The sequence below is a fragment of the Chionomys nivalis genome, chromosome X (assembly GCF_950005125.1).
Source record: "Chionomys nivalis chromosome X, mChiNiv1.1, whole genome shotgun sequence".
Lineage (NCBI taxonomy): Eukaryota > Metazoa > Chordata > Mammalia > Rodentia > Cricetidae > Chionomys > Chionomys nivalis.
In genome coordinates this window covers 38630751-38648236 of record NC_080112.1, presented here as the reverse complement: position 1 = coordinate 38648236, position 17486 = coordinate 38630751, and the positions used below count along the sequence as shown (strand labels likewise).

Sequence of the window (17486 nt, the reverse complement as noted above, 5' to 3'; positions counted from 1 at the left end):
CGTTTTCTTTCTTTCCTTCCCAACCCATTTTCTCCCCTTTCTTTCTTTTGTGGCACTAGGAATGAAATCCAGGACATTGCAAACATGAGGCGACCGCTACCATTGATGTTCACCAGTTCCTGAGAACTGTTGAAGGGACATTTTGATTTTACATATTATTTTGGTTACAAGAAAAATGAGTAAGATGGGATTATGCTAAATAACTAAATTAAAAATGCTTATGCTGAATAATTAAATCAAAGAGTAGTTTATTAAAAAAGAATCAAAACAGAAACTCTAAGTACCAGTGTGTACATTGTACACATTTAAATGACTCACAAGAATGAAGTTTTGTTTTTCATAAAAAGTAAGATCACACCAACTTGTTGTTCATCAAAAGATGTTCAAAAACTCTGCCTCCAAACCACATACATGACTGCCATTTTAAACAGACTGCCTTTCAAACATGCAACAACGCCACTGGTAATAAAGCTTTGGAATGGGTGCTCACGCTATTATTTCACTACGAACAAGATAGAAAGCAAGGCAAGTTGAGAATTTATTCTAAAGTATAATGGAGGTTGTCGTCGTCTGCACCAGCACTCCTCACTCCTCTGCTGCCATTTTCAGCAAGTACTCTTTGTCGATCTTGAAGAGCCTCCACCCCTCTTCACTGGACAGGTCAGAAGCACCTCTTCGTTTGTAGAAGTTGATAGATGGTTCATTCCACTCTGCAACCAAGAAGTGCATACTGCTGCAGCGACACTTCATGGCAACCTGGAATGAGAGTGAAAACATAAGCCCAGTGACATTTCATCCGCGTGCCAAGAACCAATTTTGATTCATTTGTTCCAGTAACCCAATAACTCTTACAAATTCAGTAGCCTAAATCTAGGACAGTTGGGTATGTTGGGCCACATCTAGAATCCCAGCACTAGGGAGGTGGAGGCGATCTTGAGGCCAGCCAGGGCTATGTAATGACTATCAGGCCAGCCTGGGATATATTAGTGAAATGCTGGCGAACATACCTGGCTTAGATTCTTCAAAATTTCTGATCCTATACCAAAGCCTGAAAGAAAGCAACACAATTCAAATTAGTCATGTTAAGTTCATAGAGCTCTGATTTCTCTTTAAACTGCCTCCAGTCCCAAATTCAAGCATACCTCTGTAATCACTCATCACGAAGAAGTCTTCAAGATACAGTAACTTGCCAATCCATGGATCATAGGTAAAATAGTACATGGCGAAACCAACAATGCTGTGCCCTGTAATAAGAGTATCCCATGAGATACGGAGAAGCAAATCAAACCATTCAAGCTGTACTGGCAGAATCAGAAGCCTATCGTAAGATTTTAAGAAAATATACATGCATGCATCATGGAAACAAGTAGCCATGAACCAAACTGCCTCCTCATGTTTATGCTAGCACAGGCAGACCAATGATGGACGATTTCTCTGGTCTCAGACATATATTTGCAAAAAGTACACATTAGAGCTAGTTGAAGCTAGAATACACCCGTGGGCTGGCTAGTCCGCAGTCTGCTGGGCTCACACTCCGAAAGTGAAAACACTTTCATTACGTGTACCAGAGCAAAAACTGCCACGGCCTTAAACTAAGCACACACATTATTCACAACCTAATGACATACTGGTATGTGGGCTTGGCCAAAGCTGGGTTTACACAGCGGTTTAGAAGAGAGAGCATGTGTAGTTTATCGACTCTTGCGTCCTTAAGGTCAGAACCCAGGTCAAAAGGAATGTTGAATTTCAGAACATGCCTTCCCACGCGAAAGTTTTCAATTTACTTCCCCCCATTTCTGAGGCAGGAGAAGTAGCAGTAATGAGATACAGGTGTTACGTAACACCCGCACATACTTCTAAAAGCTAGCTCATCGTGGGGGTGTTCTGATTGCCTTCTAGCCTAAGGAACAGCCGTCAGAAGAAAACTGAAGAAAGCATCCACCCAAGCAACTTCCCCTTTTAGCCCTCTTCTGGCCAGTCAACAAGGGTCAGCAAAAAAAGAAATACATTAAAAAATTTAAAAAAAAAATTAAAATTTGACTCCCTCATAAGGAGTGTCAATTCAATTCCAAATGGAAGCAACGGTTGCAAATTCAACTTTCTAGCCAGTTTCCATTTCTTTGCAAACAGACAGGAAGCGAATTAAGTTTCTGATCTACCATGTTTCAAGTGTGTGATAATAGGACCTTACCTCATTTATCATGATCATCTACTTTATTGTGTAAAGGATCTTTTAGTTACCTCCCCGCCCATCCATGTACACAGAAGGGCCATGTACATGGCGAAGCTAGAGACTGTAACCTGAGAATTGGGACAAATTAAAGAAAAAAATGTGATTTAACACAATTACAAAAAAAGGTTAGGTTAGGGTCAAACAAAAACTATTTTTATGAAACTGAATTACAACAAATGACATTATACCTAACTTCTCCGGGTCTCCACAGCACTCTGATACTCGCTTAAACAGCTCTCTTAACCCGCCCTACTATAAAGTTACAGCGCGTACATTTTCTTTTTCCTCAGTCATTTGCACACTGACTGGCTGTTATTTCTGGCCAGCTTCTCAGTAACTTCCACCCGTGTAGTCACAGGTCCTGCACAGTAGACTCTACGGCTTTGATACAACACTCGTCCTCTCTGACTTCTGGACAGGGAGAAGGGGTTACCTTCAGGAGTCCAGTGCTCTTTAGGCACTTCTGCAACCAGGCAGTGGTAGAAGGGGTGCTCTCCGAAACCATCCTCTAGAAGATCTGTAAGATGGGGGAGGAGACAGTGTTGAGTTTTGTAGGTGTCAGGTCACAGATAAGCTTATTTCCTCCCTCCTCCCCCCCCCACCCCGCGCCACGACTTCGTTACCTTTCTCAGTTAACATTACTTGATCTTCCATGTATTCATATTTAGCCAGTTCCTGGGAATGACACGAATAAAAAGAAAGGACAATGAAAGTCCTGTCCGGCCCGGCCAGCTCACAGAAGGGGAAATGGGGCAGGCGGGGTCGCGCAGTGACTGGACCTGACCCAGGCTGGGGTAGGCGGGTTGAGTAAAGGGAATTACTGACCCGGCAACATCTCAGAACCAAGGGTATGGACTACCCGGGGAAACGGAGCTTCCCCCCCCCCCCCTCCGCCCTAGGGAGAGCCCGACCTTTTCCCTACCTTGATCAGTCGCAGGATGTCACTGCAGTCCGAGGCAGTGGCTGGACGGATCTTGAATTTGGCCATTTTCGTCTTTTGCTTTTCTTCCCTTTGCGCACCAGGCCCCTGTACTTGAACAGCAGGAGGAGGTGGTTCCTCATTCGTCTCCCGGGAGCGTCCTCTTCTCAGTCAGGCTGGCACCATGACCCGGCGAACCTCACTATGTGACAAAAGACCGGCAGACTTTGTTTAGGAGCTGCGCAGCTAAGCTGGGGCGAGACCTCGCCCTTTAAGTCCGCAGAAGCTCCGCCCCGGGGCCGTGAAACCGGAGAGATCCCAACCAGTAAGGCTGCGAGGCCGCAGGAGCACCACCCCCTTTTCCGGGCACCGCCCTCTTCCGGGCTCTCCGGTGACTGCGAAGCTGGGGGCGCAACACGGGAGGGCGGGGCAGGGCGAGGCGCTGGGCTGCTCTCTAGCCTCGCAGGATCTAGCGGCGCCTCGCGACCCTTCCGGGAAGCCTGAGTGCCCGCGTGTGCCCTAGTAACCTTTGTAAATAGAAAACGAGGGTTGCCTCTGTGACCCCGACATTGCTGAGAAAAGCAAACTCAGAAAGCCTGGCTTTAGGGGATGGCAGAAAGATTAGAGCAGCCATTCTCAAAGTGTGGTCCTGAGGTATAATTTTTTCCTTTTCTCCTTTTGCTGTAATTTTCCACAGGCAGTTCATTGCTATGTAGTGATGTCATCGTGTTCATGACTAAAGGAATGTGTGTGTGTGTGTGTGTGTGTGTGTGCGCGCGCGCGCGCGCGCCCGTGCTTGCATCTTTTTGTTCGGCTCTGTTTCGTTTTTGAGACAAGGCCTTGGCTATCCTGAAACTCGGGTTTTCCTAGAATTCACAGATGAAAGAGATCTGTCTGCCTCTGCCTCCCCAGTGCTAGGATTTAAGGCGTGCACCACCATGCCCCTGATCTTCTTGTGTTTTCTCGGATTTTCTAAGGTCAATTCTTATAAAAGTTACTAGGGTTCCTCAAAGTCTTTCCTTTTAGTTCAGAAGTTCTCAACCTGTGGGTCGAGATTCTGGGGGAGAGGGAACAACTCTTCCACAGGGGTCACCCAAGAACATCAGAAAACACAGATATTCACCTTATGATTCATAACAGTAGCAAAATTACATTATGAAGTAACAATGAAATAATTTTATGGCTAGGGGTAACCAGAGCCGAAGAACTGTATTAAAAGATTGTAGGTGGTGGTGGTGGCACACGCCTTTAAGCCCAGAACTTCAGAGGAGAGGCAGGCAGATCTCTGTGAGTTCAAGGCCATCATGGTCTATAAGAGCTAGTTCCAGGACAGACCCCAAAGCTACAGAGAAACCCTGTGTCAAAAAATCAAAGTGATGATGGGGAGATCACAGTGTTAGGAAGGTTGAGAACCATTGCTGCCATGGCTAGATTTAAAATATTTTCGTTTTTACTTCCCCCTCCTTATTCCTTCTTAAACCTCTGTTCTTTCCTGTGGACTTCCTTCTGACTGAGGGATTTACTTCATAATTTCCTTTAATAAAGGTTTGTTTTTGTAAAAATTCTCTTGGTTTTGTATATTATGTATGTTCTTACATTATTGAAGGATTTTTCACTACTCAGAAATTTTGAGGGGGCTGGAGAGATGGCTCAGCGGTTAAGAGCATTTCCTGCTCTTCCAAAGGACCTGAGTTCAATTCCCAGCTACCCACATGGTGGCTCACAACCATCTAATGGGGTCTGGTGCCCTCTTCTGGCCTGCAGGCATACACATAGAAAGAATATTGTATCCATAATAAATAAATAAATATTTAAAAAAAAAAGAAATTTTGAGGTTTGGAATTTTTCTTTCAGCACTCTGATATCTGACCATCTTCTGGTTTCCTTTGCTGTTGTAATGCATACTTGCTCCAGTCCCTGTGCTTCTTTTGTTTCCTTTAACTTTTTATTTTGAAATAATTCTAACATTACTGAATGTGTGATGCTATCAATACTCCAATGACTACAGGAATTTGTGCCTCTGTGTTATGTTTCCTAGGCTTTTCAGAACCAAACTCCTTAGAGTCACTAAATTTTAGATTTCCAGAGATCAAAATGTTTGGGGACAGTTGGCTTTGCATAGTCCTTGATCACGTCCACTGTAAGGAGTATCCAAGTCTATGAGGAATGACTTGACTTTTGCTAAGGACCTTCCTGGACAGACCCTGCTAGGGGCCCCACTTCTATGGCCTTGCCTCGGTTTCATAATCAGAGGTTTTTTTTTGTTTGTTTTTGTTTTTTTAATGAGAAAAAGCATCCAATGGTCTCCAATATCCTGTCTGTCTGAAGTGTTAAACTATTACCACATGGCTACTCCTAACATTTAGTAAGTGACTTTGTCTTTATTAACTAGTAATATCTTGTATGTAGAAATGAAAGCTGAGCCGGGCGATAGTGGCGCACGCCTTTAATCCCAGCACTCGGGAGGCGGAGGCAGGCGGATCTCTGTGAGTTCGAGACCAGCCTGGTCTACAGAGCTAGTTCCAGGACAGGCTCCAAAACCACAGAGAAACCCTGTTTCGAAAAACCAAAAAAAAAAAAAAAAAGAAAAAAAGAAATGAAAGCTGAAAGGCATTTTGTTACTCCTCCCACTTTCCCGTGACTCAATGATTAGTGAGTCACTGTGAGAGCTTATGCAATGTTTTTTTCAAAGAGCTTTAAAAATAGCACCCATTCTACCTGAGTTAACCAGGTTTCCTGACATGGAAAAACAGGCCCTTCTCTCTTTTGCTTTTGTTTAGAATGCCAGAACACTTACAGGAGTTTTGTTATGTATTTACTGCTAGTAGTACATTAGATTTCTCTGACTTAGAATCAAGATTAGCATCCAGCTGAAGCAAAACTTTGCTATTTAGATTGGCAGCGTTTTAGAATAGTAATTGAATCTAGCATTTAGCAAACTTTTATTTGCTTAATGAATCAACATTTCAACTTGTTGAATCTTATATAAAGTACTTGGGAATTATACAAGGTTGCCAAGTATTACAACTCGTTCTAAAGGTGCACAGTTTACTTTTAGAGAAGTGTTTCTTGTTTACTATAACTGAGAGAAAGGGAATTCCTGCCACTGAGTGGAAAGATGGGGAGAGTGGAAAGAATAAAAATGGTCAAAGTAGTGTTTATTGTTCCTCGTCCCATTTCAAGTTTCCACAAATTCAATGCCCCAAAGATTTTTAGACTATTTCATGTGAACCATGCCCCTAGAAGGCAATTATTTGAAAGCAGGCTGTCTTATGCACTCTGTCTTATGTATGTCTTATATCCCTTTTCTATTTGTTATCTAATACCTCATAGAAAATCACCACACACTCAGCTGCTTAAAATAGCACCCTTTGTTTATTACTGCAGAATGTGTAGTTCAAGAGTCCAGGCAGGGCTGCACTGATTCATTTGCTCCACTTGTCAGCCAAGCGGCTTTCCTATACGGAACACTCCAAGTCCAAGTTCACTCAGATTATTGACCTTGACAGTGTTCATCTCTTTGTTAAACAGTTTGATTTTGTTTTTTAATTAGGTGTATGCCTTTGTGTGTGTGTGTGTGTGTGTGTGTGTGTGTATCTGAATGTGAGTACAGGTACCTGAGAATGCCAGAAGGCATTAGGTATCTTAGAGAAGTGGTTCTCAACCTGTAGGTCACTACCCCTTTGAATTGTTTATCAGATAATTACACTACAAGTCATAACATTAGCAAAATTACAGTTATGAAGCAGCAACAAAATAATCCTATGGCTGGGGGGGGGGGCGGTTCACCACAACATGAGGAACTGTATTTAAGGGTTAGAGCATTAGGAAGGTTGAGAACCACTAGAGTTACAACAGGTGGTCATGATCAGCCTGATGTGGGCGCTGGGAGCAGAACTCAGGTTTTCTGAAAGAACAACACATACTATGAACTATTATGCCATCTCGCCATGCCCTGTCATATTCATTTCTTGACTGAAGGCCTTGGCTTCTTGCTGCCTATCAGCTAGAGGCTGCCCTCAGCTCTTATAGGCTGCTTAGAGTTTCTAGAAAGTGCCTGTGTTTCCCTGCCATACGGTCTTACCCTACATGGCCACTTATAAACCAGCAAAGTCTCTTGAGTAACTAGACAATTTAAAAAAATCTATTTGAGTAAAAACTCTTACATAAAGTTTATTATCTTAAACACTTTTAGTTAAGTTTGTTTTGAGATAAGGCCTACCTGTAACTTCGTGCCTCAGCCCCCCCTACCCCAGGCACTGGGATTAAAGCTGTTAAACCCCCATGATGCCCAGCTTTCTAGAAACTATTTTAAGTGTATAGTATAACAACAGATGAAGCACTCCAGAACTTTCTCATCTTGAAAACTAAAACTCTGTACCCAGGAATAATGGCTTCCCTTTTTCCTTTCCACCCAGGTCCTGCTAGACATGTTCCACTTTCCGTCTCCAAGAGTTTGAACTCTTTTAATAGATTATGTAAGTAGAATCACACAGAATTTGTCTCTTTATTTACATAGTTATTTCTTTTGCAACTGGCTCATTTTACTTAGCATAATGTCCTCAAGGTTCATCCCTGTTTTAGCACAGGACAGGATTACCTTCCTTTAAAACTGAGTAATATTCCTTCCTCTATAGTCCTGTGTTGTCCCATCTGATTTCAAACTCTTGACAATCCTCCTGCCTTAGCCTCATGAGTTATAAACCACCAAACCTGGCTTTAAATTATTGACTTATTTTTTAATCAATAAGTGAGAGTGTTCCATTGCACTCATTTGGCTTTTAGTATTTTGGAGAATTTGGCACTGTTTTCCATAGTGGCTGCACAATGTATAGTCCCATCAATGGGGTACAAAGGTTTCCATCTCTCCACATTCTTAACTACCATTTGCTATTTTCTGATTGTTTCTTCTTTGATAATGGCTGTATTGGTGTGCGAACATCTTCTTCTGCTGCACAGGTTGCCTTTTCATTCTTGATTGTTTCTGTTACTTGAAGTTGTGCATTTTGATGTATTGCTGTCTCTTGTTTGCTTTTATCTGACACATTAGAGTCTTACATAATGTGCTATAATTATGAGAATGGTGTCTCATCGCCCATAACGTTGTACTAGTTAAAAGCAAGTCACAGCTCCCAGCCACATGAAGGGGAGGGGAGAACACAAAGGCATAAGCACCAGGAGGCAGAGTCATGGAGTCTACAATTGAATCTACTGGGCCATGTTTTGAAAGGGCTAATATTTAATTAACTTATAACAGAATCTTAATTAGGTCTATCAGTGTGCTTTGAATATGATTTATATCTATCATCTGTTAATGCTATTAAGAATGTAGAAACAGGCCAGGGGATATAGTTCACTTGGTAGAGTGCTTCTCTTGCAAGCATGAAGAAGCCCTAGTCAAGGTCAAAGGCTTAGGAGATGATTTAGTCATTAAAGTGTTTGCCTTGTAAACATGAATACCTGAGTTTGATTGTCAGCACCTATACAAAAACAAACAAACAAACAAACAAACAAACAAAAAGCAAGCACAGGTGGCACGAACTTGTAATTTCAGTGCTAGGAAACCAGAGACAGAATAATTCTCCAGACTTACTGCCAGTTAATTTAGCTCCATCAGTGAGTTCCAAGTACATTGAGAGACACTGAAAACAAGGTGGAGACTGAGAAGGGAAGACACATGACATCAAGTTTTGTCACTCTCCAAACACACACCAAACAAGCAATGAAACCGTGAGGTAAAGGTTGATGCAGGCACTTCCAGTGAACCTTATAAAGAGGGGGAGAAATACCACATAGACACATATACACAAGCCTTTATGCCATAATGTAAAACAGCCTATGGAGTCCTTGACACTGTCAGGTTGTTTGAATTTACAGCCTCTAAAACTGTGAGCTACAGAAGTCTTTTTTTTCTTTATAAAGTAGCCTGCCTCTAGTATTTCATTATCATACTTTCTATTTTCTGGAGACTTTCAGTTCAATAACTGAAGCTCTTGAGATTCTAGTTGTGGTGGAAAGGATTAAGCCTCCTGGATGAAAACAACAGCTACAATTAGAACTAAACTGCAGCACAGTTTGTAACCCAGCCAGTGTGACTTATCTCCAGTCTCATCATGCCTCCTGATGTGATGTCCTAAGGGGAGATTCTTGCTCATCCATCAACTCAAGAGATCAAGGCTCTAACTCCTCATAAATATGGAGGAGATCTGAGAAGGGCAATCAACCACCTCAGGCCTCCTAAAATATCAGCACTTTGAATCTGGGTATGGAAGCTACCCAATAAGAAGATCATAGAAAATAATTGCTTGTTAGTACTCAAAGTGAAAGACACCCCCACTTTTCCCTATGGCCTCTGGGTACATGTAACAGATTTCAAAGTTCAGGATCCAGCTTACCAGTCTTTGTACCATTTGCAAACTGGCAATTAAGTGTTAAGAGAGAATTCAAGAAAATAGAGGATACTTCAAAGAGGCAAATGCAAGAGAGTAAACTCGATCCAAACAGCCTCAATCTTGTCTAAGAAACAAGGAGCAGCCTTAAGTTTTTGGCCTGGTGTACATAATATTTGGCAGAGTTTGCTGGCTAGAACAAAGGTTATTGCCTGAGAACTCATTCTAGAAGTAGAGTACTTGGGGGTGAGTCAATTCTCATGCAAGGATGATAGAGTTAGAAGCAGGCAAGAAGATTAAAGGGGGCCCATGACCTTAAAACCGGCAAAATTGGAACACATTAAAGGTATCCTTCAAAAATTTGTTGTAGATAGATGCTGCATCCAAAGAAGAAATATGTATGTGCAGCATATTTCATTCATTCATTTGTTCATTCATTCATTCATTCATTCATTCATTCATTTATTTGTAGTACCAAGATCAAATCCTGTCTTCTTGCCTGCTATAGAAGTGTTTTACTACTGAACTACACACATAGCCAGCAAATAGAACTTCATAGTGCTTGTCATGAGGGACATTTGTTGCTTGTCATCTTACAAATATGGTTTTATTAATTTATTGTATTTTTATATTTATCCCTTCCCTTTCTTCCCTCCAAACCCTCCTATATACCCTTCATTGTTCATTTTCAAATTTATGGTCTCTTTTTACATTAAGCACTATTCAGTGCACACACAGAGAGGCATGTACTGTCTATATGTTACTTGTATGTATGCCTTGGTCATCGTTTTCTTCACAGCAATAGAGCAGTGACTAAGACAATGATCTTGTTGATGATCTGGTCTGTGCCATTGATTTGGGATTCTTCTTTCTCATCTATGACTATAATTGGGGGTTTGGTCTTCTCATGTTGTCCCACATCTCCTATGTGTTCCTTTCCTTATGTTTTTAATTTTTTTATAGTCCTTACTTATTTGGTCTAAAATTTTCTACTTTACCTTTGAATCCCAATATTCTGTTTCCTGCTTGATTTTTTTTCTATTTGTGAGACTTTTCGTTGAGTTTTCTAAATAAGTTATTGGGTTTTTCAATTCTAATTTCATTCCAGCTTGAGCCCTCTTCAATATTTCTATCTTTTTTTTTGACAGATGAGTCTTTTAATAGAAAAAAAAAACACGTGCAACAGTAGCAACACACATTTCTTCGAATCCAGACAGCTCCGAGTTTCAATTCTTCACCTTGGGAGGTGGCCTGTACACACCTACAACCACAGCGTGGTCCCGTTCGTAGGGCTCAAGTGTCAGCTGCTCCTGGGGCTTCATATTTCCTGCTGCATCTTCTTCACTTCAGAGGCAAACACAGCTTCTGCTGAGGCTGTAGAGTCAATGCAGTTTGCCTTAATGGAAATCACAAAGTGTCCTCCATTCCTCAGGAAGGTGTGGGCATTCAGGGCCACAATGCGGGTTTGGTCTGGCTGTGCCACATCGGCAAAGATCACATCCACCATGGCGATAAGCATGCGGTATTTGTGTGGGTGTCGGGCATCTTCAATCACAGGAATAATGTTGGTCCTCTTCTTGGCCAAGTTGATGAGGTCACGGCTGGAACGGTAGGAGAACTCAACTGCATAGACCAGACCATCCGGGCCAACGATGTCAGAGACGTGAGAGACGGTGGTGCCTGAGGCTGCCCCAAGGTAGAGCACCTTGGCCCCTGGCTTGATGTGGATCTGGTCTACGCCACCCAGGATTGCTGCTGCCAGCTTGGAATGGAAGGGGTTCCAGGCTCAGTATTCAATTTTGTCATCTCCCTCTGAAATAGAGACTCTCTTCTCCCCATACACAGACTCTCCAGGGACCAGATTCTTTGTGACAAGGGCATCCTCCTTTCCGCGACAGATAAAGACGCCTTCATGCCGATGTGGTTCCACCATCACATTCTTCCCTGACTGGTTTCCTCTCTTGCCTCCCCGGCCACCACCTCGACGCCGGCCGCCCCCAGACTGGAAGCCTCCACCTCGTCCACCTCCTCCTCCACCTCCTCGTCCCCTGAAGCCTCCACCTCCACCTCGACCTCGGCCTCCACCAAAGCCTCCTCGACCTCCGCCAAAGCTTCCTCGTCCGCCTCGTCCTCCTCTACCACCTCTGTCACCACCAAAGCCTCCTCTGCCACCAAAGCCAGCCCCACGGGGGCTGAAACCTGGCTTCATCAATGCATTCTGGTCGCGCGGCTCCGGCAATCAGCAGCGTCCCTCACTCAATATTTCTATCTTTTAATTAAATTCTGTTCCCAAGTCTTTGATTGCCTTCATCTTTTCCACCAGCCTTCTTTTTCTGTTTTCTTGGATAGCTCTCCTTAAGCCCTTTATCCTTGGTTTTGTTGATCTGTTTCTTTATATATTATTTAACTTCTTTAACTCTGTGATGAAATTGGTGATTGTTCATTTAAATTCTGTGTCTAGAGTTCATGTAGGTAATTCACATTGGCAAACATTTTACAGAACTGATACGTGATGGACAGAGGATACCGGCTTGAACTTTAATATTGTTGGTATTCTTGTAATGATTTATAGGCATGTGGACTTTTTTTTGTTAGTTCTGAGTTTGTTATGAATGGAGCAGGTTGCGGAAGAAAAAAATCTGTCAGACGTGGGTTGAGTCTAGAGATTTGAAACAACTTGGGTGGCATGAAGTCAGGTGGACAGAGGGACTGGGCTGGTGTACAGAGGGACTAGGCTGGTGTACAGGATGTACTTTCTGTTCCAAACCAGGAGTGTGAGAGTAGATCTATCTGGATGGAAAGAATATATGTGTCATTTTTATCCCATGCTTTTTCAGACCCAGGCCAGCTGGCCTTGGTGAGTTCCTGACAGAACATCCCCATTGTCTCAGTGTGTGGGTGCACCCCTCACGGTCCTGAGTTTCTTGCTCGTGCTCTCTCTCCTTCTGCTCCTGATTTGGACCTTGAGATTTCAGTCCAGTGCTCCAATGTGGGTCTCTGTCTCTGTCTCCTTTCATCGCCTGATGAAGTTTAATATTCAGGAGGATGCCTATAAGTGGACAATGAGGACTACTGAGAACTCAAGAACAATGGCAATGGGTTTTTGATCCTACTGCACGTACTGGCTTTGTGGGAGCCTAGGCAGTTTGGATGCTCACCTTACTAGACTGGGATGGAGGTGGGTGGTCCTTGGACTTCCCACAGGGCAGGGAACCCTGATTGCTCTACGGGCTGACAAGGGAGGGGGACTTGATTGGGGGAGGGGGAGGGAAATGGGAGGTGGTGGTGGGGAGGAGGCAGAAATCTTTAATAAATTAATTAATTAAAAAAATTAATAAAAAAGAAATTAACCCATAAACAAACAAACAAAAAAAGAATATATGTGTCATAAAAGAGCTTTGTGAGTTTGAGGATAGGCGGGTGGACCCTGGCCCAAGCCTAGAGCTTCTTTGTGGTGCAGGCAGGGGAGGCCAAACTAGACTGGTGAGCTGCATGTGGGACCCAGGCTCAGTCTAGTGGGTTGCAGAGAAACCATGGATGAGGGGTACTCTCCAAGCTAGACCCTGGAGGAGAATGTGGGAAGGTTGGGTACTAGTTGAGGGTGGTAGAGGTCACCTTCTTTTTGATTTTTTGATACAAAAGTCTTGCTGTTTTGCCAGGCTGACTTCAAATTGTGGCAGCTCATCTTCCAATTACCAGGACTACAGGCTTGTTCCACTCTGCCTTACTTTTTCACTTAATCTCAATGTCAATGAAGTGTCACCTTTTTAATATTTGTCTAGTTTTCTCATGTAAATTCTAAAAAATAGAAAATATGGAATTCAGTGGTATGAGGGACTCACTGTCACATGTTTTTGGTGCCTTCCAGCCCGTGATATGCCCAGCCTGTTGACAGTTAATTCTTATACCCTTCCACTAGTCTTGGAACTGCCCTCACTGGGATGGACCCAGCCTTTGTCTCCAGCAGAAGACATCATGGGGGAACTTGCTGTGCCTTTGGGCAAGGTTGTATGGAGCTCCAAGTTGCTGAGCATTTCCACAACTAATTTTCCTTTAAGGCAGTAGACAATTTTGCAACTCGTGTATCAGCTCTATGATGCTCAATGTTAACTGTTAACTTGATAGCATCTAGACTCTTTTAAGAGATAAGCTTCCGGGAAAGCCTTGTTTATGCTAACTGAAGTGAGGATACCCCACTCCAATTGTAGGCAGGACAATTCTGTGGACTGGGGTCTTCAATGCAAGAATTGGAGAAAGCTGGCTGACCATGAGCATCCATTGTACTCTTCTTCCCCACAGCAGATGCAACATGACTCACTGACTCAAACTCCTGCTAGACCACTTCCAATATAATTAACTGGACCTCAAAACTCTGAACCAAAATAAACCCTTCCTTTGATCCTTAACTTGCTTTTGTCAGGTATGTTGTTGCAGCAGTGATGTAAGTAACTAATACATACTGTCCATAAACTTGGAATATTGTTGGACATGAATGTGTAGATAAGATGGTTGTGAGTCTACGATAGAACCAATACTACATGAATATGAAAATTTCCATGGAAACTCATGCCAGAAAGCAGATTTCCATGGGGAACTCCTCAAGTTGGCCAATGTTAACCACCTCAGACCATTTTCTTTTGAAACTGATAGTTTACTTATTTCAGTAATTCAAGTTAATATTAAAGAAGCTATGAAACTACATAATAAAAAAAAAGAAGCTGTGAAATGACACGAGTTACCAGGATGCTTGAGATTCAACAGAGCAGGTTTCTGACTGTGGTGGCACACATCTTCAAAGCAGCCACTCAGAAGAATGAGGCAAGAGAATCACATGTTCAAGGCCTGTCTGGATAATTTAGGCTTATCCTGTCTCCAAAGGAAATATAAAGAGAATGCAGATATAGTTTGGTGTTAGAGCATGGGCCTAGTGTGTGCTGTAGGGAGATAGCCCCACCCATTGGGGGCGTGTTCGCCTCGGGCTAATGTTTATGGATAAATCTGCCGGGCATGATCCCAGCAGCCCTTTTCTCTGCTTTTCCTGTTCTCCGCGGGAACCTGTGGTCCTGTAAGTCTATTTCCTTATTAAAGCTGTATATATTTTTATAATCTGTCTGCATTCATTTACGCAGCCACAGTGTGCATGCCCCTGGGGTCAATTCTACTACCACAAAAGCAAAAAGAAAAGATTAAAAGATGTTTCTTCCTGTGATTTTAAAAGAATGTTTTATTTATTTATTTATTGTTGTTGTTGTTGTCTTTTTTTCTCTCACTCTCCCCTACATGCATGTGGGCGGGGCATGCCATGGTACGTATGTGAAGCTTAGAAGACAATTTTTGGGTGTCAGTTGTCTCTTTCTACCATGTGGGTCCTGGGAATTGAACTCAGGTCCTCAAGCTTATGTAGCAAGTGCTTTTACCCACTAATTCATCTTGTTGGCCCTCTTCCAGGTTTCTAAAGGCAAAATTATGAGCAATCATTGATGAAAAATTGTCTTCCTAACTCATACACTAGTCTCTAGTATTGCCCTATCCATAATTATTCACTCATATTGATCATATTTTTAAAAATCAAATGTTTTCTTATAGTTGTGAATTAGTTTTAAAAGTCTAATGTTGATACCATGTTTTTTCAACTGTTCAATCAAACCTGTAGTTCTATAACACTAATATGATATATTTTTTAAATTTCCAATTTATGTTGAGGATACAGCTCACTTGCCTACTATTTGTGACGTTCTGGATACCATCCCAAATATGGAAGAAAAAAAGAAAGATTTTATGTATATGTTGCTTAAAATGAGTCATTAGAAATACACTAAATGTCCTAGAATGGAAATAAAATATATATTAATTTAAATTAAAAAGTCACTAATTTGAAATGGTAACTATAATTTTTTGAAGTAAAATACCAGCATGTATGTAAACATATGGCATATGCTATTAAATCGAAGCATATAAAAATAAATGCACTGTATAGAAGCCTTAAGTTTGTTTATTATAAACCTTCAAACTATGTTTGATATCTTATGCATTGATAGATTTTGGCAGACATAAAGACATTTGTGAGTTTTGCTGTGGTCATTTCCCTCATGAGGTCATCTATGCCTCTGTGTTTGTATAAAGCTATCTCAACTCTGAGTTTCCTAGTTGTTCTTTTATCAGGATCTCTGTTTGTCATCATTTAAGATTTCAGAATAATTGCTTTATAGGAAAAATATTTGATGATATATAAAGAAAGAGAGCATACATTTCCATTAGGCAGCTTCAGAAAAACTAGGAAGTGAATTGTCAGTCTAAATAAGAGTAATCTACATGAATATTATTTAGAAGCATAAGGATTTTTCCCCCATTCAATCCTAGCAATCAATGGAGAGATGGTTGTGAAAATCAGATCAACATCATGTCTGTTTTGTTCCTTCCAGTGCCTCCAATGTCTGTTGTGGAGATTTTTATCATCACAGAAACATAATGGGTTCGTGATTGAGTATCTTATCTAAATTCCTCATCAATTCCCAAAGGAAAACTAAAGCCCAAAGATGGAAAACTACTAGTCTGTGGTTGTTTGGGGGAGGCTGCCTGTTTGTTCCTGGATGCCCAGACCTGAAATAATCACTCAGAAACTATATTATTTGCAATACTGGTTGGCCAATAGCTTAAGCATATTTCTAGCTACCTCTTACATTTTAAATTAACCCATTTCTATTAATGTGTATTGCCATGTGCATGTGGCTTACCAGCAAGGTTCTGGCATGTCTGTCTCTGGCTGTTCCTACATGGAGTTCCCCTGACTTCACCTTCTTTCCTCCTCTATCTGCTTGGAATTCCCGCCTTGCTCTATTCTGCTAATCCACTGGCTGAAAGAGATTTATTCATTAACCAGTAAAAGTAACACATATACAGAAGGACTTCCCATACCTTGTGGCCAAACAGTTAGACAGTAGCAAAGTCAGAAATACAGTTAGTCTCCCTACTTTTATTTAGTTGACCTTTTGTTACACTCCTGTGCAATTGCAGCCCTCATATATCTCCTTGTAAAATATGATAAGCATAAAAAGAGATACTGTATCAAATAATATATTGAGCTAGAGTTAAGATGAAAACCAAACAACCAACATGTTTGGTCCATATCTCACAAATTAAGTTTCTCTAGTATATGTCTCATTTTCTTGTGATTATTTTGTGGTGCTGGGAGATTGAAGCATGAACTCATGTGTACCACAAAACCAAATCTCAGCTCTGATGGGTCTTAGTTTTTCTAGTTTTTTTTTGAGATGGGGTACAAAGATATAGCTCAGGCTGGTCTTTAACTTGAGACCCCTGCCTCAGCCTCCCCAGAGCCGATATTATATTCCACTATGTCCCACATATGCACATTTAAAAAATTACAACAGGGAATATAGTTGACAGTCTCCACACCTTCATCTTCCTAAGCCTTCTTCCTCTGGATTACTTACTTCCTACTGCCCCCTCAAATGAAACTGTTTAGTAAAATTTTGCATTATGAATCATTAATGCCTATAGCCCAGGCTGAGTAAACAGACAATACCAGTAGGTCCCTGCTACTTGAAGAGACTGAAGGAAACTTGTAGATAGAAGTTTCTGTCCCACCTGATCCTGCAGCCATTCAGTCCCGAAGAAACACACAGAGGCTTATATTAATATAAACTGGTTTGCCTGTTGGCTCAGGCTTATTATTAATTAGCTCTTACAACTTAAATTACCCCATAATTCTTATCTATGTTTATCCTTGTGGCTTGGTACCTTTTCTCAGTGCAGCATTTTCATCTTGCTTCCTCATATGTCTGGGTGACTACTGTAGACTGAGCCTTTCCTCTTCCCAGAATTCTCCTAGTCTGGTTGGCCCACTTATACCTTCCTGCCTGGCTACTGGACCTTGAGCCAGTATGAGTGACAAATCTTTACAGGCTACAAGAGCATTATCCCA

At 41.8% G+C, this 17486-nt stretch overlaps 1 protein-coding gene and 1 pseudogene across 1 annotated transcript; both read right to left on the bottom strand.

Moving 5' to 3' along the window:
- Positions 1–212: 212 nt before the first annotated feature.
- Sat1 (spermidine/spermine N1-acetyltransferase 1) lies at positions 213–3424 on the bottom strand. Its single transcript, XM_057759591.1, has 6 exons — positions 3156–3424; positions 2857–2908; positions 2667–2750; positions 1143–1244; positions 1008–1048; positions 213–756 (listed from the first exon to the last, which is right to left on the bottom strand). Exons 1-6 carry the CDS (start codon positions 3219–3221, stop codon positions 586–588), a joined length of 516 nt encoding a protein of 171 aa, XP_057615574.1. The 5' UTR covers positions 3222–3424; the 3' UTR covers positions 213–585.
- Positions 3425–10767: 7343 nt separating this feature from the next.
- LOC130868003 (rRNA 2'-O-methyltransferase fibrillarin-like) lies at positions 10768–11750 on the bottom strand (annotated as a pseudogene).
- Positions 11751–17486: the final 5736 nt, after the last annotated feature.